A 25,406-nucleotide genomic window follows, 5' to 3' on the forward strand; every position below is an offset into this window, starting at 1 on the left:
TGAGGGTTCCACCTGTGCCACTTTCTGGCCCTCCTGGTGTCTAACATGGGCAGTTGCCTCTCTGCACACATGCAACACAGTCCTTCATCTGTGACCCGGGCATCATATAACCTTGAAGACCAGTCTTAGAGAAATGTAGATTAAAATGCAACCAACAGGCTTGATACCACCTTTTGAAGATCAAAGTGAATTTTCCTTGTATAAGAACAGAAAATATATGGTTTTGTTCCAAGGCAAATAAAACTGAAGGAAAGGGGCCAGCGCTGTGCCATAATGGGTAAAGCCACCACCTGCAGTGCTGGCATCCCATGTGGGAACCAGTTCGAGACCAGGCTGCTTCACTTATGTTTCAGCTCTCTGCTGTGGCCTGGGAAAGCAGCAGAAGATGGCCCAAGTCGTTGGGCCCCTGCACCTAACGTGGGAGACCTGGAGGAAGCTCCTACCTCCTGGCTTCTGATTAGCTCAGCTCTCGCTGTTGTGGCCATCTGGGGAGTGAACCAGAAAATGGAACATCTCTCTCTCTCTCTCTCTGCTTCTGCCTCCCTGTAACTCTGCCTTTTAAATAAATAAATAGCCGGCGCCATGGCTCAATAGGCTAATCCTCCGCCTTGCGGCGCCGGCACACTGGGTTCTAGTCCTGGTCGGGGTGCCGGATTCTGTCCCGGTCGCCCCTCTTCCAGGCCAGCTCTCTGCTGTGGCCAGGGAGTGCAGTGGAGGATGGCCCAAGTGTTTGGGCCCTGCACCCCACGGGAGACCAGGATAAGCACCTGGCTCCTGGCTTTGGATCAGCGCGGCGGCCATTGGAGGGTGAACCAACGGCAAAGGAAGACCTTTCTCTCTGTCTCTCTCTCTCACTGTCCACTCTGCCTGTCAAAAAAAAAAAAAAAAAAAAAAAATTAAATAAATAAATCAATCTTGGAAAAAAAAAAAAAAAACAACCTGAATGAGAGTCTTGCTATCGTCTAGTTTCATTTCTAAGGGTTTTCTGTTAAGGAATGAGGGCAATTTTCCTTCTTAATGAAAGATGCAAATTATTGGAATTTGAGACTCAAAGAGAAAAATACTCAAGTGAAAGTGAGGACACCATTAATGAGTGGACACAGCTGTAGCTTAGAGGTGACCTGGTGGGCTCAGGGAGTGTGTCCCTCTTCCCTGTCACTCCCAGAGCAGACTCTGGCACATAAGTAAATCCCCTAGGCCTAACAACTGCCTTCACCTACAGACTGCAGAAGCTCACTGAAGCTGTTAGGAAGGCATGAGGCCTTTGAAAAGTTTCAGAATTTAGATAACCTTTGAGTTTAATCTGCAGGTTCAAGGTACAATCCCTGATGCCCCTTGCTTCTTTCTTGCCTCAGGTTTACTACCTTCTTAGCATGCAAAGGAAATGAGTGTTTAATTAGAAAGAAACCAGAATATAAGGAGAAGAGTTATTTGTTACCACTAAGGTGAAAATTTAGTTTTTTTGAATTAGGGGAAAAAACAGCAAACATGAGTAGTAGAAGAGATTGCTGATTGGTACAGACAACCAGATTGAAAAGTAGGGGGCCAGTGCTATGGTCCAGCAGGTTAAGCCACTGTCTGAGAGGCAGGTTCAAGTCCCTGGCTACCCTGATTCCCATCCAGCTCCCTGCTAATGTGCCTGGGAGAGCAGTGGAAGACTCAGATGGAGTTTCTCATGCCTGGCTTCTGCCTGGCCCAGCCCTGGCTGTTATGGCCATTTGAGAAGTAAACCAGTGATGGAAGATTATCTCTCTCTCTCTCTGTCTCACTCTGCCTTTCAAACACATAAAATAGATTTTAAAACAGAAAGGAAAAGAAAAGAAAAGTGATAAGACAATAGGCCAAGGGGCAGAAGCTGAATTGAATGAAGCTTTACTCCCTTCTTTTCTTGACTCTTTTTTGGTAAAGAGGCCAGGAGTGTTTCTATACCAACCTGACTCTAGAGAGGCCTGCTACACCCAACTGGTAAACAGTGCTCCTCCTTATACAAGTACCGATACATGTGTTCCATCTTTTTGAAATGAGTCAAAAATGAGTCAAAATGAGTCAATACCAGACTGAAAGAAAAACTCGAACACCTCAATACCAAATAAGCTGGGAAATCTTTTAAAAACTTTAAATAACCAACACATTCAAATCAACATTCCAAATATATTGACTAAAGGATTACCCAACCTATACACAGAGTATATCTTTTCTGAAATGATAAAAGTTTTAAAAACCTACTGGTATGTATTTTTTTTAAAAAGATTTATTTATTTGAAAGGTAGAGTTACAGAGGGAGAAGAAGAGAGACACACAGAGAGAGATTTTTTTTTTTTAAGATTTATTTATTTGAAAGCAGAGTTACAGAGGGGCAGAGGCAGAGTGACAGACAGAGAAAGAAAGAGAAAGAGAAAGAGAAAGAGAGAGAGAGAGAGAGAGAGAGAGAGAGAGAGAGGTCTTCCATCCACTGGCTCATTTTCGAGATGGCTGCAATGGCCAGAGCTGCACCAATCTGAAGCCAGGAGCCAGGAGCTTCCTCCGGGTCTCCTATGCAGGTGCAAGGGTCCAGATTCAGCAGAGAGCTGGATTGGAAGTGGAGCAGTCAGGACTTGAACTGACGCCCATATGGGATGCTGGCACTGCAGGTGGTGGCTTTACCTGCTACACCACAGCGCCAGCCCCGAGACAGATCTTCCATCTGCTGGTTCACTCCCCAGATGACTGCAACAGCCAGGAATGGACCAGCCCGAAGTCAGGAGCTGGGAGCTTCTTCTGGGTCTCTCACATAGGTGCAGGGGCCCAAGCACTTGGGCCATATTCTGCTGCTTTCTCAGGCACATTAGCAGGGCGCTGGATGGGAAGTGGAGCAGCTGGGTGCCATGGGCTTCCCACACAAGACACTGACTAGCCACAGTGGTGGCACAGGAACCAAACAAATTTGGAATCAAGAGGTCAATAAATGAATGGATTCTTTTGATTGGAAGTGAGTCATTATTTTCTGTCCCTTGATTACTAGCATAATCCATAAACTAATAGCAAAGGACATCTATTTAGATGATCCTTGAGTTTCCTAAGATGCAATAGTGTAGTTAGAGGCAGAAGAGAAAAGGGTGATTAGTTGTAATGGGATCAGGGAGAGGAGAGAAGCAGGTATGGAGGAAGAGCAAGGATGATAACAAAGAGCCTAATGACAGCTATGAGGGTGCCCAGGCAGAGGCTGCTGCTGGCAGGCCAGCATGGGGTACGCAGTAACAGTCCGGTGAATGTTTGTGGAGCTGAACTTAAGACACATCTTGAAAGGGCCTGAGCACCCTGCCCCCATCCCTGATCCACTCACTCTCCCTGGCCTGACAGTCATGCACAAATATTTTAATAGCAATGCTCTGCGTTGAGAGATTAAAGGCCTCGTACAAGTGCTGTAAAAAAAAAAAGCAAGCAAGCATTGTTTTGGATGTAGATTAGACGAAGAGCTCGGAAGGGGCTTGGAAGGGGAGACGTGGGCAATCCCCGTGATTATCCTGTGATCTTCATGAGAATCCCTCTCCCTTCTCCCCTCTCCCATGCAGCCATGCTCACTGTGCCAGTGTCCTCAGTCCTGTTCCTTTCTACACCCTTACCCCCGATTTGTAAAAAGGCACGTTTTTCCCTGTTTACTGGTGCCATTTTAAGTAGTTTATCACAGTATTTTACTTCAAAGCATCCCGAGAGAGTGATCACACAAATTAAAACTGGTAAATCTATGCTGGCATGGTACTGCAGACATAGACTCAAATACACACACACATTAGCATAGTTAGATGCAGCTGCACCTGTACAAGATAAGTCACACAAGTTTAAATGTTAGCAATGTGTCAAAAATGTCTTCTCTGCACACACATGATATTGTTAGCTAAACAATATAATTCTTTCTAATCAAATAACCACTGTGAAATACCTGATTCACTTTGCACCCAACAGCTGGGGCTGTGGCTTGTGTTCCCAGAGAGAGCTGAATATAAGCACAATAGGAAGGGCAGAAACAGCTGCAAACTCTTGGGAGGAAAAATTCGCACAGCAACCTTGCCATTGGGCTTCAGGGTAGGAAGGAAATAAAATCATTTTGCTGTTCCTTTTCATGTGTGGCAGCTGTCTTTGGGAAAAAAATTATATCCATTCTATTTTGTAACAGAAACTGCACAGTATTTATTAAATCATGAGTTCTAGAAACTTGGGTCTGGCCAGAGTTTTTGCATTTTAGTGCAGTCAAAACATTTACAGAACTTGGTAGGAAGTTACTGCTCTGACAGCTCTGGCTGAACATGCCCCTGTCTTTGCTCCACTCCTAACCACTCCTCCACCATTATTTGCTGTAAACAAACTTGATTTCAGTGATGCTGAATGATCTTTCAAATGCTTTATGTTTATCTATAAAACTTACTGGAATGGAATCGTCTTATACAGGTGTTAGAGAAACACTCACAGAAGCTCTGTGAGTCCCTGTGGCTCTTAGACTGCACATGCTATTGTTACCAGGTCAATGCTGGTCTTCCCTACTAAGATTCTAGAGTTTGAATGCAGGTTCAGCGCCACTGTTTCCTTTGCTCCACTCATTTGCCTAGCAGAGCAAGGTCAATAGGTTTCCAGTAGATAGCTGATGAATTAAGGTCAGCTGGTTTTAAAAAAAAATTGGTGACATCAATACTTTTCATAAAATAAGTATCTACTTATTTTTATGGACATACTATCGCTTTTGTTCTACAAATGATGGGAGACAGGACTAGAACATGTGCTGTAGCTTTTCACATGAGACTGGTGCCTGACATATTGCTTGGGTGGTGGACTCTGTATTCAATCAACCTATTTAAAAATAGGATTTCATTAGAATTCTAGCATCTGGAAATAGGCCAGGAACTCTTTGATGTTAAAAACATTGTTAGATCTAAAGTAACTGTAGAAAGCTTATTACTATGAAACTGGATTGGTGAGATTATGGGCAATTTGGAAAAATAGAAAAGCGGAAATAAAGATAAAGGGAAGCAAACCAACATTGCAAAAATATTACAAATTCAACAGCTGCTATCCTCTCTCATGCTCCTCCAAGATCTATGGAATTTTATAGTGTTCCATCAATGTAAATTAATAACACATATAAACACAAAATAACACTATGCATTTTCCAGGGATAATAGATATAGCCACAGTGCATGTCCACGTGGCAAGGGACTGGACATCCTTCTTTCAACTCTGAGAAGTTAAGAATACAGCTGAACTGTCAATATGGATGAGGTGTGTACAGCAGTTCTGGGATGGGGGACAGGAAGGAGGGGGAGAACAGACCTAGTTAGTTGTGAAGCAGAGGAGGAAGGGTGACCAGTGTGGGAAAACTTAGGTCACAGGATCTAGATGATTAGCTAGGAAGACTGTATTTACAACTTTGAAAAAATTCTACCAAGCCACTAGTACAAAAGAAACATGATTTATGGTTCTTACAATATGGAAATGACTGGTATCCAGACTGCTCTGAAGACATTGGTAATTTTTAAAAATGTGTTTTGCAAAAGAATAGAGATACAGGATGGATAGATGGGCAAGGCCTGGGAAAACCCAGTCATCCTTACTGGGTGTACCATAACTCTCTGTCTGATCAGCACACCAACCTATCAGACAACTCTAAGTACTAGCATCTCCTTGTAAACAAAGTTTCAGGCATTCACAGAAATTCAGTATTTCTGTAGATATCACTGACATTCTGTGTTAATCAAGAATCTATTAATGAACTCATGTTGAAAGGACAGATAACTATTAAATCAGTAAAATAAACTTAACACTAAAATCTAATTTTAATTTCTGCAAAGTGCTTTGATTCCTCTATCAAGGAAACATGGCAATTTCCATCAAGTTAGAAATGTGAAGTTTTATTGTATGGAAATATTGTTGCTGCCCATTAAAAGCATTTCTTAATAAAATCCAGATTTTTTTTTTAAAGTAGAGAACTTATTTGTGAGTGAGCCCACTGTTCTGTAGAATCAGAAGAGCCTGAATTACAATGGGGGTTTGATGACAGACTCCCTTCCTGACTGCTGCCAATATTTCTCAATGATGTGAATGTTTCTTCTCACGGAGACGCACGGTTCACACAATAGCTCCCCTTTGATCCGTAGCTTCCCTTGAGATAGGAAAACATGGCCTGGAAATACTGTAATTGTTTCATTTTTACTTTCCAAACATGTGACAGAATTTATGAATGGAAAAAAAAATGTAAACCTTTCTGAACAAGAAAATTAAAGCAGCCACGTCCAAACTTTTGAAAGCTCCAAGAACTTAAGACAAATAGGCTGCACACTTTGTAAAAAGTGGACCAGGTACCACTGTTTGGCTTTCCATGTGTGTCTCTAGCCTCTACAATGATTCAATAACTTACTGCAAAAACAAACATGGATTGCGTACTACCAGATAGAACAGACAGCCACGCTCAGAAAGCACCCACCTGCATGAAACGGCCCTCTGAGGTCCCGAGGTTAGCAATGGTGAGGTCGCCTTTAATGAAGGTGGAGATGGATGTTAAGAGGACTTGGTTGAACTGGCCCATGAATAAGTCCACACGCTGCAGTGCGGTGGTCAGCTCTGTACGGTATTCATCGCTGCGTGCTTCACAGTCTGACGAGTTTCTCAAAAGTGTCTGGAATAAAATATGGTCATACAGTTAATGTAAGTCCAGATGCAAACAAGCTGGTCAGAAACTTTCCAGTGTGTCCTTTCAGCGCTCACAGTGGAATGGCAAGGACAACCGTGCAGAGACAAATAGCCCCAAATAGGCGTCTACATTTCTAGAGGCTGCAAAGGCTCCAGTTTCACCAGGCACTGCTGTGTACACATACACAGACTCTAGAACGGGGCAGACCTTGCTATCATGTTTTTTTAAAAGATTGATTTTTATTTATTTGAAAGGCAGAGTTACAGAGAAAGAGAAGAGACAGTATGTGTGTGTAAGACAGAGATCTTCCACTCGCTGCTCACCCTGCAAGTGATCACAATAGTCAGGGCCAGATCAGGTTGAAGCCAGGAACTCACAACTCCACCTGGGTCTCCCACGTGGGTGCAGAGGCCCAAGTTCTTGTACCATCCTCTAGTGCCTTCCCAGGCACATTAGCAGGGAGATGGTTTGGAAGTGGAGCATCCCAGACACAAACTGGTACTCATAAGGAATGCTGGCATTCCAGGAGGTAGCTCAACCTGCTGTGCCACACTACTGGCCCCTGCTATCATCATTTGCACCATGGTTCAATACATAAATACACAGGGTAGTGTTTGACCTAGTGGTTACAACGCCAGTTAAGACACCTACATCCCATATCCGAGTGCCTGAGTTCAAGTCCCAGCTTTGTTCCTGGTACTAGCTTCCTGTGAATACATACCCTGGGAGGTAGCCAGTGATGACTTAAGTACTTGGTTCCCCACCACCCATGAGGAGACCTGAATTGAGTTCCTGACGTCTGGCTTTGGCCTGAGCCAGCCCCAGCTGTTGCTGGCATTTGGGGAATGAGCTAGGGGATGCGAGATCTTTCTGTCTTGGTATTTCCTTCTCTGTTAAATTAAAAAAAAAAAGTGAATACATAAACTTAGCTGATGCCATTACAACAAAAATAAAAGTTTAAATGTCTTAATTCTTGAAATAAAGGTGGCAAAAGTACCTGATATTATATTTAAAAAATTTTAATTTTAGAGCGAGAGGGAGAAGGAGAAGGAGGGACAGAGAGAACAGGAGAAGGAAAGAGGGAGAAGGTAAGGGAGAAAAAGAAAAGAGGAGGGAAAGGCAGGAAGAGAAAATGCTACCATCCACTAATTCATGCCCCAAATGCCCACAATGGCCAGAACTGGGCTGGGATGAAGCCAGGAGGCAGGAACCCAATCTTGGTCTCCCATGTGGGTGGCAGGAACCCAGTTACTTGAGCCATCATCTGCTGCTGCCAAGGATCTGCACTGACAGAAAGCTAGAGTTAGGAGCCAGAGCTGGGATTTGAACCGAGGCACTCTGATGTGGGACGTGGGTGTCTTATCTGCCAGGCTAAACACCTGCTCTGTATTTTAAAGTACATGCCTTTGTGCATACATGTACAGAGGGGCTAGGTGGAATGGTGTTTAACAGATAATTGATGGGAAAGCATAGCCCACAGACCCAGGGGCAGCATCAAATCCTGGTTCCAGTGCTCAGTTTTATGTAATTTCTGCCCTCTTTGTGCATCTGGAACTTTATGCCACCTGCAATTTATTCCTCTCATCTGTAAAATAGGTGGAATTGTAAAACAGCACCTAGATTATAGGGTGGCTATAAAGATTAAATAAACTACTCCACTAATCTATTTAAGTAGAACCCAGCACATCCAGAAAACCACTTTAGGATCCAGCTGACCAAAAGGCAATTATCACTCAATCTGGTAGCCACCCTTTAGGTTCGACCTCAAATGGAAGGCTTTTAAAAAATACTGTTCAGTAACAGGGGACTGTTAAGTGCTGTGCAGCCCTTCCTTCACCCGACACTCCATTCTGTGGTTTTCCTTCCTCCTCTCAGACCACAGCATTTATGTCTCCATTGCCAGGGCCATCCAAGCCTGGCTGTTGGGGCTGCGGCTGCTCAAGGCCGCTGCACTCACACTCAGTACTCTCCCCAGGCGGCCTCACACTTGTGTATCCACTCACAGGTCAAGAGAACCTCAGGCTCCACCTGACCAAAGCAGAAACCACAACCTTCCCCTGTCTGCCCATGACACCAGGCACCACTGAACAGCTCCGCCACTCCTCAAGGTGCACAAGTCAGAAATCTAAGTGTCACCCGTGAATCCTCCCTTCTCCTCAGTCCCCAAGCACAGGCCATCATCAATTCTTACCAGCCTCACTTCTTCTTCTTCTTCTTCTTCTTTTTTTTTTTCTTTTTTTTGACAGGCAGAGTTAGACAGTGAGAGAGAGTGAGACAGCAGAGAGAAAGGTCTTCCTTCCATTGGTTCACCCCCAAAATGGCTGCTATGGCTGGCACTGCGCCTATCCAAAGCCAGGAGCCAGGTGCTTCTTCCTGGTCTCCCATGCGGGTACAGGGCCCAAGCAGTTGGGCCATCCTCCACTGCACTCCTGGGCCACAGCAGAGAGCTGGACTGGAAGAGGGGCAACCAGGACAGATTCTGGCACCCCAACTGGGACTAGAACCCAGGGTGCAGGCGCCGCAGGCAGAGGATTAGCCTAGTGTGCTGCAGCACCAGCCCCAGCCTCACTTCCTAAACATCTCAATGTCTTTATCTCCATTCCCACAATCTTCATCCTGGCCATCCTGTCTCCTCCTGGGCAATGCCACCAACACATCCACAGTCACATTTGTCAGGTTCTGTTCTCCACATTAAAAATACAAATCTGATCATGTCTCTATCTAACACACTTAATGCTCCCCATGGCTCTTAAGACAAAGGGCAGCATCTTCAACGTGGCCTGCAGGGCTTCACATCCCCTGGTCCCTGGCCATCTTTTCCAGACCTGTACCTTTTGTACTCCAGTGAATGGGACTTCTTTCAGTTCTCCAAACAGGCCACCTGTCTTCCCATGAAGGGTCTTTGTATGTGCTGTTCCCCTTGCTGCCAATGCTCCTTCCACCTCCACGCACCTTGCCAACTCCTACATGTCCTTCATTCCTCAGCACATCTCCATTTTCTCAGGACACCCGCCCTGACCCCAATATTACAGTGAAATGCTTCTAGTACAGATTCTCATGACACCTTTATCCTGTGTCTCATAGCGTAGCATAACAGCTGCAACATAACACTAGTTTTTGTGACAATATGGTGTGAGACTTCTCCCCAATGATTATCTTCTTTTACCCTCCTTGGTCACCACCACATTAACAGTAGATTAAATAGCACACATAGTAGCTATTTGATAAGTATGAACTGAATGAATGAACAGGTAAGTGAATCAGTTATGATTAGAAGATGGGTGATGAGAGTGGAGGTATCTTATTTATTTATTTGAAAGAGTTATACACACACATACAGAGACAGAGAGAAGAGAAGAGAAGAGAAGAGAAGTGAGAGAGAGAGAGAGAGAAGGGGGGATGGAGGGAGAGGGAGAGGGAGAGGGAGAGGGAGAGGGAGAGGGAGAGGGAGAGAGAGAGAGAGAGAGAGAGAGAGAGATAGGTCTTCCATCCAATGGTTTACTCCCCAGTTGGCTGCAACGGCTGGAGCTGTGCCGATCTAAAGTCAGGAGCCAGGAGCCTATTCTGGGTCTCCCATGTGGGTGCAGGGGCCCAATAACTTTGGCCATCTTCTACTGCTTTCCCAGGCCATAGCGGAGAGCTGGATTGGAAGCAGAGCATCCGGGACTCGAACTGGCACCTATATGGGATGCTGGTTCTTCAGGCCAGGGTGTTAACCCGCTGTGCCACAGCACCAGTCCCTCAACAAATATTATTAAAGATACTTCCCCTGTCCTCAGGAATAAGGGCAGTTAAGGGTTTATGAGGGGGCCAGTGTTGTGGCACAGTGAGCTAAGCTGCCACCTGCAAGGCTGGCAGCCCATACTGGAGCGCTTGTTTGAACCTTTGTTGTTCCACTTCTCATCCTGCTTCCTTCTAAAGCACCTGGGAAGGCAGCAGAGGATGGCCAAGTGCTTGCACCTCTTCCACCCATGTGGGAGACCAGAATGGAGCTCAGGGCTCTTGGTTTCGGCCTGGACCAGCCCCTGTCATTCAGTCCATTTGGGAAGTGAACCAGGGGATGGAAGATTGATCTCTTTCTCTCTCTGCCAATCTGCCTTTCAAATAAATAAACAAAAAATTTTTTTAAACTAGTGAATCTGAATCTGAAAATGGGTGTGGGGGAATATATTAAGGAAAGTGAAGTCTAATTTGAAAGAAAAAGTTCATTCTTCACATCTTTGTATGTCACTAGAAGTCCAGAAAAATGACTGGGATGTTAGAAATTGTTATTTTCCTATTATTTGGTATACTACATATATATTTTATATATTTATATTACATATATATTTGGTATATTACATATATATATTACATATACCAAATGTAATATACCAAAATAAGTTTGGTATACTACATTTTGAACCACGTTGCTGTTTAAGAACAAATATAAACTCAGTTTTCCCTCTATAATTACCTTATTCCGTAAGGTCAAAATCTGTCACCTGGAGTGCAAAGTTCTTCAATTTCTAACTAAAAACCTTCTAAAGTGCTTGATCTCATATATCAGCAACTATTTCATTTAAGTGTAATAAACTGATAAACTGAGTCCGAGATACTAAATTTGACTCTTCTAATTAAAAATGTTTTAGACATTTATTTTGATATATAGATAAGTGCAATTACATGATTTAATCAGAAGCTTTTCTTCACTAAAGTACAACAGATTACTTCAAGGAGCAGCAGATAACTGACATGTCCCAGCAACTGAGTAGTAATCGATTAATTGATAATTGAGTTTCTATTGGGGATCAATCATCCATTTTCCTGAGATACTCAGGGCTGAGGGAAACTGCTTAAAGGGCAAAGGCCAATTTTCACCCGGAGGCCATCTGAGGGTCATGCTTTGGTTGGAGGTTTATCCTGTCTCTTGTTAGTGCTTTCTCTTTTTCTTCATGCCCCATATGACATCTGCAGGAACATTAAAGTCTCAGACTTGATGTGGGGTACAGGGCTGGTGGACAAATGATGGATTCACCGAGATGTAAAAACAATGTGCTATGCGTGGAGCGAGGAGTCTTTGATCATAAACTATCAGCAGCTTCTATCAACAAGACAGGAATTGTCTTATCTTTTATCCTCAGTGCCCTGTATTGAGCCTAGCATACAGTAGGTACTTAATAACAGTTTGATGAAAGCTTAATGCAACAGCAAAGCTGTTTAGAGATAAAGCCCATTACCTACCCAGGTTGCACTCTGGTCTGACTCCCTGAGTGGGGTGAGCAGGGGAATGGAGTGGCATGTTTTACAAGTGTCTCTTTAGAGAGTCCACAAGCCTGGGGCAATTTGTGGGTCATTTTCAAGGAGAGGAAGAGCAATACAACTGGGTCTTTAGCCTCTCTGCACCTGCTTCACACAGGTAAGGCATACATGTGGAACTTGCACCTAACTTAATGCAAAATTTATATTGTACACTTCTGAGCTTGTCCTTCAGGAAACAGAAAGGTCTCTAAATGGGACCTTCTCAGGACTGAGAGGATCCAGTTAAGCCCCAAATATAATTCCTGAGTACAGGGATATTGCATAATGTTGGAATAGGTTTTATAGAACTTCTTGATCCTGAAAAATTGTGCAATTTGGAGCCCAAAACAAATACCATGTCAGGTTCAGGTGGCACTCAAGTTTCATAAGCCGGTGACACAGACCTTTTCCCCCTTAGCTGAGATCTTCAGGGCAGGGGTGGGGGCACTGACTCTGAGGAAAAAGGAAAGGGTGACACTGAGCATCCACTTCGGGGGAGTGGCCTCTCCTTGTCTCTTTTCCACTGCGAATGCTGACAAACTCAACCACTGGGACCAGTGTGGCAGGAACTGGCTTACAGAGCTGCATGCTGCCTTTGAGGAGTAACAGCACAGGCAGCCCTGGTTTAAGCTCTCAGCATTGCAGAGGTAAAGCACTGTGCAAATACAACTAAATCGCAGTCTGATTTGCTGTGTTCCCTAAAGCAAAAGAGTCAATGTGTCTGCTGTTCATTCGTGCCCGGAGAATGGGGCTGCTGCTTCTCAGTACCGTACACACAGTTCCTGAGTGTGGCATTTGGAGTGGGACCCCATCCTCTGGAAGAGCAACCTGCTGCCAGTGCTCGCCTTGCTATTTGTGCTTCCCTAAAGCCAGGAGGTCTTGTGCTTTGGGGTAAAGTTGAGTGTGGGTGGTGGGAAGCAGTTGTCTGGGACAGCAGCTGCTTTGGGAAGCTGCAGAAGAGTACACAGCAGGTTGCACACCTGCTCCTGAAGGGAGCCAGACTGCCTTGTTCCTACAGTAACAAAGGGAGGAAGAAGGGAGAAGGGAGAAGGAAGGAAGGAAGGAAGAGAGGGAAGAAAACAACTTTACCCTGTGCCTGCACATGCCAGGCACTGAACGGGGCATTTTCATGTTGAAGAAGAGTCATGACAGGCCTGTGAGGTTTTCTCACACTCAGTTTTAGGAATGATGAGACTCAGGGCTGCTGAGGGCTTGGTCACAGAGCCCAGGACCCCCTGGAACAGACATGAAAATCCAGGTCTCTCTGGCTCTCAGGCTCATGAGTTTCTTTTGCTGCTATTTACCAGTCTGGGCAATGTTCTGAGGGTTACACAACTACAGAAATGGAAAAGTCCGGACACTACTTCACTCCTGTTCCTCAATGTAAGGCTGGAAGCAAACATTATTTCCCGCACAAAGCAGGGAGAGAACCACTAGCATCTTGGGCGGTATTAATCATCTTGACTCTCAAATCTCTCCTTGTTACATGCTTTGGTTAATGAACATGACCATGCTTGCATGCAGGTGACTTTCAAATTTCAGTCATCACCAATTCCTCTTTCTCTAGCATTGCCCACATGCAACCAGTTGCTAAGTCTGGCTATGCCCTGTCCACAGTGCTACTCTGGCAGCCCTGCCAGCTGCCCCTGTATCCCTTCCTGGCCCCGGCTGGGTACTTCTTAACTGGCCTGGAGTCTCCCAACTCCTCTACCGTAATGCAGTCACCAGTTGTCATTTCCTTCCCCAAAACTTCAGTGGGTTCTTGAAGGCCCACAGAAAAAAAATCCCAACTCCTTAATACAGCACTCAAATCTGCCTTGATTTGTCTTTTTAGTCTTTTAGCCCTTAAGGTGTTAAGATGACCTTCAGGTATACCATGTTAATTTTGTGGCTACCCTGACAGGGGAGATGCTCTACCTTCTACTTGTCATTGACATTTGTTCCTTGATCACAAAAACCCGAAGCTTGGCCCTTTTCTAAAATCTCTTTATGATGGATTTTCAGGAAATTATTCACTTAATTTAATTGAAAAGCAGAAACACACACACAATCTCCCATCCTGTGGTTCACTACCCAAATGCCTGCAACTGCAGGAGCTACAAGTCAGGCAGTGGGAACTCAATGTGGGTGGCAGGGATACACAGTGTACGCACTGTGTACTTCCCAGGTTGCACATGAGCGGGAAGCTGGAATCAGCAGCGGAGCTGGGGCTGGAACCAGGAACTCCACTACGGGACATGGGTGTCCCAAGCAGAGTCTTAATCAGTAAGCTGAACTCCTCGCCCCATGAGAGGTCTTCTGAATGGGAGAAGTAATGTGTTCTACTAGGTGGGAGTGGGGAGACAGTGACAAGGAATGAGATGGAAATGAAAGGGTGCAAGAAAATGCCAGAGGGCTTCAAACATTTGAGTCAAAAGAGAAAAAGAAGTGAGAGAAAACATTCACCCAGGACACGTGCTCAGGCCTACACACATGTTGAGTGCAACCACGGGCAGAGGACAGATGACGGTACACTTCCCCACTGCTGTTTACCCGCCCTTCTGGGAGCAGTGGGCACTACTGGATGGGCCACACAGCAGCTTTAAAGGCACTGGTCATGTTCCTTTTTTATAGCCTGGTGGTAGAAACCTTATTTTTCATGTATGAAGTTACCTTAAAAGTTCATGGAAAAATAGCATTCAAGACAAGTTAATTTGGGTGCAAAAATTTTTGAGATTCATTCTTTTTTTCATAATATGCATTTTCTATGACCTTTGTGAATATCCCTTGTATGCATGGATTTCAATTTTTTACACAAAAATATATTTTAATTTCATTTTCCATGAAATTTTTCAGATACCCTCATGTGCACATGCACACATATACATATATATGTGTGTACATGGTATACAAACCCTATATTCCTTACACTGCATCGTGTTTCTTATTTATATACTCCTATGGTATTTCAGTGCCAAACCAACACCCATGGCCTAAGGACTTGCAGGAAAGAATAAAAGCACCCCTAGGGGTCACGGCTGGCTCTATTCCAGCTGGGCTTTGATGAGCTGCGTGACCTCAGGCAAATAATTTGCTTCTCTCTGGTCCCAGCTTTTTTTTTTTTTTTTTTTTTTTTTTTTTTTTTTTTTACTTATTTGATGAACATTTGTGTCTAGTGTTTACAATGTGTCTGGCTGTTCTAAGCACTGTATAAATATTAATTCACTGAGTTGCATAACAAGATTAGGAAGAAACCAAGGCACTGAGTGGTCACAGTGCAGGAGGGGTTGAGTGAAGGGATTCCGAAGTTCTCTCTTAGCTCTACAGATGGCTTCCAAAGGCTTCTCCCGGCTTGCAGTCACCCACTGCCATCAGCCCACTGTCAGAAGAAACCACTACTCGGGTTGTCTACATTACCCAGTGAGGAAATGATTTCTATCTTCCAACTGGCAGGGGCTCCCTCCAATCTAAATGGATTCTGGATTTTTATAAGAAGTAGTGTTGAGCTTTCAAAGGACTATTATACTCTAAATAACCATATACCTATGAGAACCAATAATCAACACCTTGTTCCTTGTGAGTTATAAACTCACTTCCTTAACCCACATTCTTTTATATTGCCAGAATCACAAAATAAGAATTAGGGGCAGGTGTTTGGTTTAGTGGTTACAATGCCTGAGTCCCATACAAGAGTGCCTGGGTTCAGTATCTGGCTCCAGCTCCTGATGCCAGCTCCCTGCTAAAGCACAGTCTGGGAGGCAAGAGTGATGGCCCAAGTGATTGGGTTCCTGCCACCTACATGAAGACTGGGATTGTGTTTCCTGGCTCCCAGCTTCAGCCCAGACCAGATCTGGCCCTGTGGGCATTTGGGGAGTGAACCAGTGGATGGGAGCGCTCTCTCAAATAAATAGTTAAAATTTAAAAAAATGAGAATTAATCTATGATTTGTAAGTCCTGCTGCAACACTTTTCATGACTATTTGCCAGGTATTTATTTGTTACCTGACTCATGCATATATCATTTTTTGTAGTGAAAATAAAATCAAAGCACTCTATGTTTCAATGTATTTGATTCAAAATGTTTCCCTTAGTTAACATTATGATGTATGCAGTGAATATGCAATTACATTTAATTCAGTGTAATTAAGGATGTGATATATTTAAAATAGTGATTCTTTTAATTGATCTATAGGACAGATTTAGCTCACCTATAGATAATTTAAATCAGTCTTGCAGATAATTTTTTCATATATTTACTTTTTATTCAATTTGTTAATCTTAGAGTTCTTGCAAGATAAATTATTTGAAAATGCATTATCTTGTAAAACCATTGCCAGCTGACTCATACCGGCTCTCTTCCCATTTTGACCATGACTAAATTACCAGAAGCATTTTAACATAAGCTTACCTATAATCATACTTTGTACAAATTCTAGACACATAGAATAACAGTTTTCTTGGGGACACATATTTTAAAATAGAAAGTCCCTCTTTGCTTAGACCCTAGAACTTTTCTTAGATTGGCTAAAAACCCATCTGTTTTAATTTCAGGAATTTCATTTAGCTCACTTCCCTAAATGTCATTCATGTGCTGTCTTCTTTTTATCACAAGGGGCTGGGAGAGGGGATGGTGGAGCCAACTGCAGGCAGAGGCACAGGGTTTTGAACTTCGGTGTCTAGTTATATTTCTTACAGACATATTTTGAGTCCTCTCAGTCTACACTCACATGCCTAAGGAACCTGGATTCTCGGCAAAATGAAGAGTGAGCTCTCTTGCAGAGCAGGTCATTCTCTCTGGGGTCCGTAATACAAGCCAGACTGACTGGGGTGTGGTCCAACCCTGAGAACCTAATACCGTTCTGTGCAACAACAAGAACTCAATCTGCTATGCTCAGCGCAGTCTAAGAGACACTGGTTCAATCCTTCTGCCTCTTCTGCCTTTGATGAAGTAATCTACAGCTTCCAGTTCCCGTCAGCCTGAGCTCTCAGCTGGCATTTTAGCAGAGGAGCACAGCTGGGGAGTGGCTGAGGTGTCTCTAGGCGGGAGGGAAGGGCGTCCTCTCCGGCTGTGGCCTCAGAGACAGCAGGGGGCTGGCCAGTGGCTGCCTCAACACTGGTGACTCCGAGGTGCTGGGTGCTGCAGCTGCCCTGTTCTCACAGCCTCGTGGTGGTGACCTAACTTACATGCACATTAGTGCTCTCTCTTCTGAGGGCAGCCCTGGCCCCATCACTGCCTCCAGACTACCTCTGAATAAACCATCAAGGACACTCATCACGCTTCTCCCCAAGCTGACTCCTGCTCCAGCCTCCTGTCTCCACATGGCATCCACTGCTAACCTCTCCCCAAGGTTGAGGTCTCCACCCTCCCTGAGTCTTTGTTTTGCTTCATTGTTCAGGCCCACTTATCAATTGCATATCTATTTTTCCATGAATTAAAAGGAAATCTCAGGGCCAGTGCCGTGGTGCACTAGGTTAATCCTCTGCCTGTGGCACCGGCATCCCATATGGGTGCTGGTTCTAGTCCTGGCTGCTCCTCTTCCAATCCAGCTCTCTGCCCTGGCCTGGGAAGGCGGTAAAGGATGGCCCAAGTTCTTGAGCCCCTGGGCTCGTGTGGGAGACCATGAAGAAGCACCTGGCTCCTGGCTTCGGATCGGTGCAGCTCCGGTCATTGTGGCCATTTAGGGAGTGAACCAATGGAAGGAAGACCTTTCTCTCTGTCTCTGTCACTGTATGTAACTCTACCTGTCAAATAAATAAATAAAATCTTAAAAAAAAAGGAAATCTCATAAAATCTCATACTTGGCTTCCCACAATCTGATTCCCTGATACTAGAATCTTCTTCAGCAAGTCCACTTTATAAACTTTCTTTGAATGCTCCCAAGTTGCCCTTTCAGGATATCCTGAAAAGAACATGAGTTGTGTGACCACAGAGCACCCAGATCTCTAAGTCTCAGTTCCTCATGTACTTTGATAAGACAACTCTGTTGAGGCTTAAAAGTGACACAGGAGCCAGGATCATATTAAATGGGCATTTCTCATTCATTTAATAATTCAAAATTCAAAATATGGCAACCTGTGGTAGGTTGAACAATGTCCTCCTCTACCCCATCACACACACAAACTCATGTCCACCAAGAACTTCACAATGGCACCTTACTTGGAAACAGGGTCTTTGATTTTGTAGTTGGTTAAGGACCTCGAGATGAAATCTTCCTAGATTTAGGGCAGGCCCTAAGTCCAAAGACTCCTATCTTTATAGGAGAGGACACAGAGGAACATATGGAAGATGTGGAACAGTGGCAGAGACGGGTGTGAAGTTGCCATAACTGTGGGAATAGTTGGGGCACCAGAACTGCCACAGATAAGGATGGACTCTTCCCCGGAGTTCCAGGGAGGGGGCACAACCCTGGTACACACCTCAATTTTGGATTTCTGGCCTCCAGATCTGAGTGGAAAAAAAAATTTCGCTGTTTTAGGCCACCAAGTTTGTAGTAATTTGCTATGGTAGCTCTGGGAAACAAACATAAAACTACAGCATGTAGGGTTGGCATTGTGGCATAGCAGGTAAAGCTGCTGCCTGTGATGCGGGCATCCCATAAGTGTTGGTTTGAGTCCTGGCTCCTCCACTTCTGAGCCAGCTCCCTGCTGACGTCCTAGGAAAAGTAGTGGATGGTCCAAGTGTTTGGGACCTGCACCGACGTGGGAGACCTGGATGAGGTTCCTGGCTCCTAGCTTCAGCCTGGCCCCAGCTCTGGCTGTTGTGGCCATCTGGGGAGTGAACTAGCAAATGGAAAATCTCTCTGTCTCTCCCTCTCTCCCTGTAACTCAAGACTTCCAAATAAATAAATCAATCTTAAAAACAAAACAAAACAAAACAAAAAACCTAAAGCACAAAACCCACTCTATTCTAGATGCTGGAAGTATAAAGTAGTCAGCAAAAACATTTAAGTCCCTTCCCCGCATGCAATTTAAGCAGTTTTTATTACTGTTATTTGTTTCGTGACTCCTCATAATGTCTATAAGGTCAAAATTCAGAATTCTACTAATTTAGAACAAACCTCAGTCTCTTTATCTGTAAAACTGAAACACTCATACCTATTGAACAGAATTACTCACAGCTCACCAATGAGGTCATTCATGGCTCATCAAAATTCGTAGATCTGATATCTGTCTACTCTTAGGTTTTATTCCCTAAACAGGGGTAGGCAGGTTTTTTGTTTTTGCAAAGGGTTAAATACCAAATATGTTCATCTTTGAGAATCACAGGATTCTTATTACATATTTTTCTGTGTGTGTGTATGTATATGTATGTGTATATGTATATGTATGTGTTTAACACTTTGAAAGTATAACTGGGGTTGGCATTGTGGTGCAATGAGTTAAGCTGCTGCTAGAGCAACTGCATCCTATATCCAGGTATTGATTTGAGTTCTGGGTGCTCTGCTTCCAATCCAGCTTCCTGCTAATGCACCTGGGAAGGCAGCACAAGGAGAGTCCAAGTACTGGGCCCTTGCCACACATGTGGGAGACTTGGATTGCGTTCCTGGCTGTTGACTTCAGTTGGCCCCAGCCCTGGCTGTTGCTGTCTTTGGGGAGTGAACCAGTGGTTGGAAAACCTTTCTCTCTCTCTGTTGCTCTTTCAAATAAATAAATCTTAAAAAAAGAGAGAAAAAGAAACTGCTAGTGAAGTCTCACATCAGAAGTTGAAGTTTAATGGGGTCTGGGCAGAAGGTCAACTAGTGATGAGGGAAGGGGGAGATATCTGTAGCAGAACATATTTTATGTGCAAGTTTGTGTGTATAGATTTATATATACACACATGTGTATAATATTCTCATATATAAAATACTCACATATATGCATAAAAACTCTCATATATATGATATATAATACCCTCATATATATGATATATAAATGAAATAAATACATATCCACTCTGTTCTCAGGGAATCACTAGGATTCCGGCCAGACTCACCTTTAGAAGGCTTTGGAATTCTAAGTGTTAAAATTTTTGCTTCTTTATCACCACTTCCTAAGGTGAATCATGTCTAAAACAGATGAGCCCATGTGGTTTTGGTTAGCAGCCTTCATACGGCACTTCAATCAGAGCCAGGAGTGACAGTGATTCATAAAGAACAGTGTTCCAAGCGAGGCACGTTTTAATGCTTCATATAAAGAGGTTTTCTGCTTTTCTCTTTAGTTAACAGAAACCAAATTTTAATGTACTTACTCAGGGAGGTATAAAAGAGATTCAGAAGATACAATGCCAATTGCCCTGTACTAACCAATAAGACAAGAACAGTTCCTCTTGCAGGTGCTAAAAGCCCTAGTGTGTTTATGTGCCTAACAGTATCATACTCAATACAGAAGGGCAGTTAGCTATCTGCCACAAGAATTGTTCAGTTGTGCCCCACGTTGGTGTGTAAGCCATGGCTTGTATTGTAGCTTGCCATTAACACAGCTGTTGTTACTTTGTATCCATCCTCTCCATCTTACCAGTGTGGAGACTCTTCCTCTCCTTATCTCAGTCCAGAACTGCTTATCAGAAACCTCTGTTTGGGGGCAGCCCTTCTCAAGGATGAGGTCCCTGATGCTCACCCGGCTCTCTTCTCATCTCTCAGCATCAGTGTGAAGGCAGCCTCAGTACCCTTTCTGTCTGTATTAAGTGCACGCTTGGTGCCCAGGAAGTGGTGCCACTGTGGAGTGCAGGCCCATGCCACAGGAAGGGTGGTATTTTTTTGTCTTTTTAAAAATGTTTGTACACACACACATTTTGGAAGGGTAGTCTCAATAAACACCTTTGCCCTTAATTTCTTTTCCTTAACCCTGCACATCATTTTCAACTTAAAATCATAGACTGGGGCTTGTGTTGTGGTGCAGAGGTTAAGCTGCCACCTGTGACCCGGGCCAGCATCCCATTATGAACACCGTTTCCCACCCAGCTCCTTGCTAATGTGCCAGAGAAAGTATCAGAAGACAGTCCAACTGCTTAGGCCCCTACACCCTTATGGGGGAACTGGATGGAGTTCCTGGCTCCTGGCTTCAGCTTGGCTCAGCTCCAGCTGATGTGGCCGTTTGAAGAGTGAACTGGTAGATGGAAGATCCCTCCCTTTCCTCTCTTACTGTCTTTCAAATATATTAATTAATTTAAAAATCATAGATTGGTGGCCAGTAATAAAAATCCATGAATTCCAACTGCAAATTTCAAGGGAGGTGTCTCTCTTGGTATCACTACTTGGACAATGTCCACTAGATGGTGCTGCCTAAAATTCTTCTCATAGATGACAACACCTGCTTTGTCACAAGATTCAAAATGCTTGAAGGGGTAGGGAAGGTTTTCCCTCTTGCTCCTCTTGACAGTTATAGTTCTATTTTCTTTTTTTTTTTTTTAAGATTTATTTATTTGAAAGAGCCACAGGGAGGCAGAGGCAGAGGCAGAGAGAGAAGACAGAGAGAGAAGTCTCCCATCCGCTGGTTCACTCCCCAAAAGGCTGCAATGGCTGGAGCAGTGCCAATCTGAAGCCAGGAGCAGAGCTTCTTTCAGATCTCCCATGTGGGTTCAGGTGCCCAAGACTTGGGCCATCTTCCACTGCTTTCCCAGGCCAAAGCAGAGAGCTGGATTGGAAGTGGAGCAGCTGGGACTTGAACCAGTGCCTATATGGGATGCTGGTACTGCAGGCATTGGCTTTACCTGCTACACCACAGCGCCGGTCCCAAGTTCTATTTTCAATGCAGCACAAAGTCCTGGAATTCCTGCTTATTCACCCTCTCTCTGTTTATCTTTTCTAATTGGATTCATCTTCACGGTGGATAGGCAAGGGTGTTTGTGTGTGTAAGGAAGGGGCAATGGCAATGGTGGGTAGAACTTCACAGTTTTATTTCAGCGCTGATTAATTTATAGGAAAATCCTCCATTTTATAAATAAGTTTTTAGAGATTTGGGGAAGAGACTGAGAAAATTTTATCTAAAACATTCTCTTTTTACTAATCAGCATTCCATTACATTTTTTGAAATATGGGGCTAAGTCATAGTCATTTTCACATCTGATAAGCATTTATTTTATCCTAGCTCTTGTGTAAGGTACCGGGAACAGCTACAGAGAAATGCCATAGTCCCTCTCTTCCAGGGGCTAAGCATGGAACTGGTGAACATGTGACCACTGAGTGTGTGCTAAAAGAAATGGCAGAAATAAGCCACGAATGCTACAGGAACACGCAGGGAAGGCAGCTGATGTGGAATACGATGGGGCGGCTGGGAATGGTGGCATCTGAAATGATTTCCCAGGGAAGGAAATGCTGGAGGGCAGGGACAGAGTGTTCACCGGACAAAACCAGTGTAAAAAAAAATCACAAATCACTTAACACAAAATGAGCAACATCCGAGGCAGACCAAGCAGTATGTGCGAAGGCAGGGTTGGGAGGGAACTACAAGAACCACAGGTGGAGCACAGGCTGGGGTGACAGAGCTGTGCTTGAGCCACTACCATTATCAGCTCACAGGGTTGATTATGCACCTCTCCTAATTTTTTAAATTGTATTTCTTGTAGTTTATTCATGTGTTTTATTTATTTGGAAGGCAGAGAGGCAGAGAGAGAGGCAGAGAGAGAGAGAGAGAATCTCTGATCCATTAGTTCACTCCTCAAATGCCTCCAATAGCCAGGACTGGGCTAAGGTAAAGTGAGCAATCCTAGGCTCCAAGTACTTGAGCCATCACTGCTGTTTCGGAGCCAGGATTTGAACCCAGTTTCTCAGATGTGGGATGCAGGCAACCCAAGCAGAGCCTTCTCAGAGCACCCTCTCCTCTTCCGAATTTTTTGTTGGTGACAAAAACTGTTTCAGCGGTAACTCTGAATTGCCTCTTTGGGGGCATTTATGCTTCAGAAATTGGCAGACCTTACTTGTCAGAGGCTTCTCTTTTCCCTTCCATCAACATTTACCAGCACATCCCTGGGTGAGAGGGTAGACCAGCAAAAATCCATGGTCAAGGTAAGAAACTGTTCAAAAAGCAAGCTGAGTGTGGATTTTTTATACTGAAACCACTGGGAAGCCCTCCAATTATTTTAAGGATGTAGTTATACAAACAGGTTTGCTTTCAGGAAAGGTTACTTGTTCCAGCAACCTTTTGCGACATGAGACTGGGTGGGGATGAGGACAGAATCAGGGAGAGGTGGTTTTATCTGTATTGGCATCATTTCCAATACACTAAAAACCCCTGTCTGAAATGATAACATTTTCTGTTTCTGCTTTGTATACATGTAGGATAAGAGGTAAGGAGTTTTAAACTTTGCATTTGCTATGAATGACTGGTTTTTATTTTGCAGAAGGAATGGAAGACGAATGGGACTGTGCTAATATAGAAGACATGTAGACAGGCTGAATAATTCCTTGGAAATATTAGGTTTCTTGATTAAAGAGGTGGTGGTAGTCACACCCAAACCAGCAGCTAGATAAGGTGCTTAACAAAGTCATAAACCAGGGCTTGGGTTCAAGAATGAGAAAGCTAACATGGGTTAATGAATAAGAGAGGTTGTGTAAACTATTACTTAATCCCAACAGAGAGTTTCCTGAGCCACTGGGGAACTGGGTTGAGGTTGACAGACAGGAAGAAGGTTAGAAAGAGTCAGTATGAAATAAACAATACTTCAGTTTAATTTGTGATTTACTTACAGATCAGTATATGAAATGCAAACTTGACTAACAGCAAGAAAGGTAAATGGGGCTATACTAATGTTGTTATTAAAATAATTGTCCAGCCATTCACTGGAACAGAGATTTTATTACATATTGACAGAGAAAATAGAACATTCGACTATTTCTTAACTAGTTCTTGAACATTCAGCATACAGCTTTAAATAAGTTACTGGGAGTTGTAACAGCAGATTCCAAGGGCCAAAGCTTTTAATATCTAAAGGTCACAAAATACTAAATTAATATTTACCTACAAAAATTTACATGCGTACTTTCCAAATATTTCATAATCCTTTTTTTCATGAGTTTATCTGCATTCAATTGGATTGTTATATAATCACTAGGATCATAACATACTCAATAGCATATAGCTTATACCGTGGTTATCCTAGATTCTATAATATATTCTTTTTAAAATAGATATGTAACTTCTATCTGATTTACAACCATGCCACATATACCGACCTTTCAATTTTCAATACTGAGATGAATTTTTTGGTAGAATCTACTAAAAACAAATGGAGTTATATAAGGAGTCATGGGGGCAACATACTTAGCCTAAAAGTCTGTAAATGTTGCCTATATGTTCCTAAGTATTTAATTCCAAAAAGTATCTGGACAGGAAAATAGAAATTATTATCACAATTTATCATTATCATTTACTTTTTAATTATTAAAAATATATTTATTTGAAAGGCATGGAGGAGACAGAGAGATGAGAGAGAGAGTGCACACGCTCATACCTGCTGGTTCACTCTGTTCCCCCAAGAGTCAAGGCTGAATCAGGCCAAGCGGGGAACCTGGAACTCGATTTGAGTCTTCCATCTGTGTGGTAGGGACTCAACCACTTGAGCTAACACTTGCTACCTCCCAGGGTGCACATTAGCAGGAAACTGGAACCAGAAGCTATGCTGTGACCCAAATCCAGACCCTCTGATATGGGATGTGGTATCCCAAGCATCATCTTAACTGCTGAGCTAAAGCTCTCAGGTATTTTAGTTGTCTTTGTACTCATGCATGTCAAAAACTTGTACTTTGACCTTCCAACATCACAAGTTTTACTTACTATTGTTAAACACTATGACTCACTCATTTGCAAACACTGACATATCTCCTTAAGATTGGACTAGAAACAGAATTGATCATATGCCTGCTTTGTATGCCCAACTCTACCTGGAATCAATACCTTTCCCGTAACTCTTCAGAAAAAGAGAGTGAGTTTAGTTGAGAGTTAAACAACATTGCTCACTTTTTTCCACACTGGCTCTGGATCTGCCCAATATAATTGGTATTTACTTTTCCATTACTCGTTCTAATAATACATTTACTGGTCCTTATTTACCATGATGTTGGAGCCACAAATAAATTTATATTTCATGAATCATCACATATGTCATATCCTATTATAAATTCTTCTTCATTCATTTAATTCAGTTCCTTAAGCCCTGGGATCACCTAATTCGACCTCATATTGACCTTTATTCTTGTACTTTGGAACATTCCCTTCTTATGTGGTTGGAAAATGAAGAAAAATAGTCTCACTTTCCTATGATCTTTCCTGAGATTTTTGTGTAACCCCCCACACACTGTACTCTTATAAACAATCTTTGACACCCAAGACTGTGGTCATTTTACTGGAAAATAACTAGTCCTTGCATGTAATCACAGCTCTCAGGAAGGGCAAGCCAGAGACCTCTCCAGCTTGTGGGCACAGGAATCACTCGATGATTAAATGCCTCCTATTCCCTTAACAAACACCATTCCTTAGCCAAACGAAAGTCAACAAGGAGCAGATAAAATGGC

The 25,406-nt window shown here is 43.4% G+C and overlaps 1 protein-coding gene across 2 annotated transcripts in view; it reads right to left on the minus strand.

The window, feature by feature from the left end:
• Positions 1-25,406, minus strand: part of MET (MET proto-oncogene, receptor tyrosine kinase) — a 124,251-nt gene that overhangs the window by 58,247 nt on the left and 40,598 nt on the right. For both annotated transcript variants that reach the window (XM_062208292.1, XM_062208224.1), the window contains one exon: positions 6,452-6,643. In XM_062208292.1, coding sequence (XP_062064276.1) covers positions 6,452-6,643 — 192 coding nt within the window. The remainder of the gene's footprint in view (positions 1-6,451; positions 6,644-25,406) is intronic.

This window comes from Lepus europaeus, chromosome 1 (genome assembly GCF_033115175.1).
Source record: "Lepus europaeus isolate LE1 chromosome 1, mLepTim1.pri, whole genome shotgun sequence".
Lineage (NCBI taxonomy): Eukaryota > Metazoa > Chordata > Mammalia > Lagomorpha > Leporidae > Lepus > Lepus europaeus.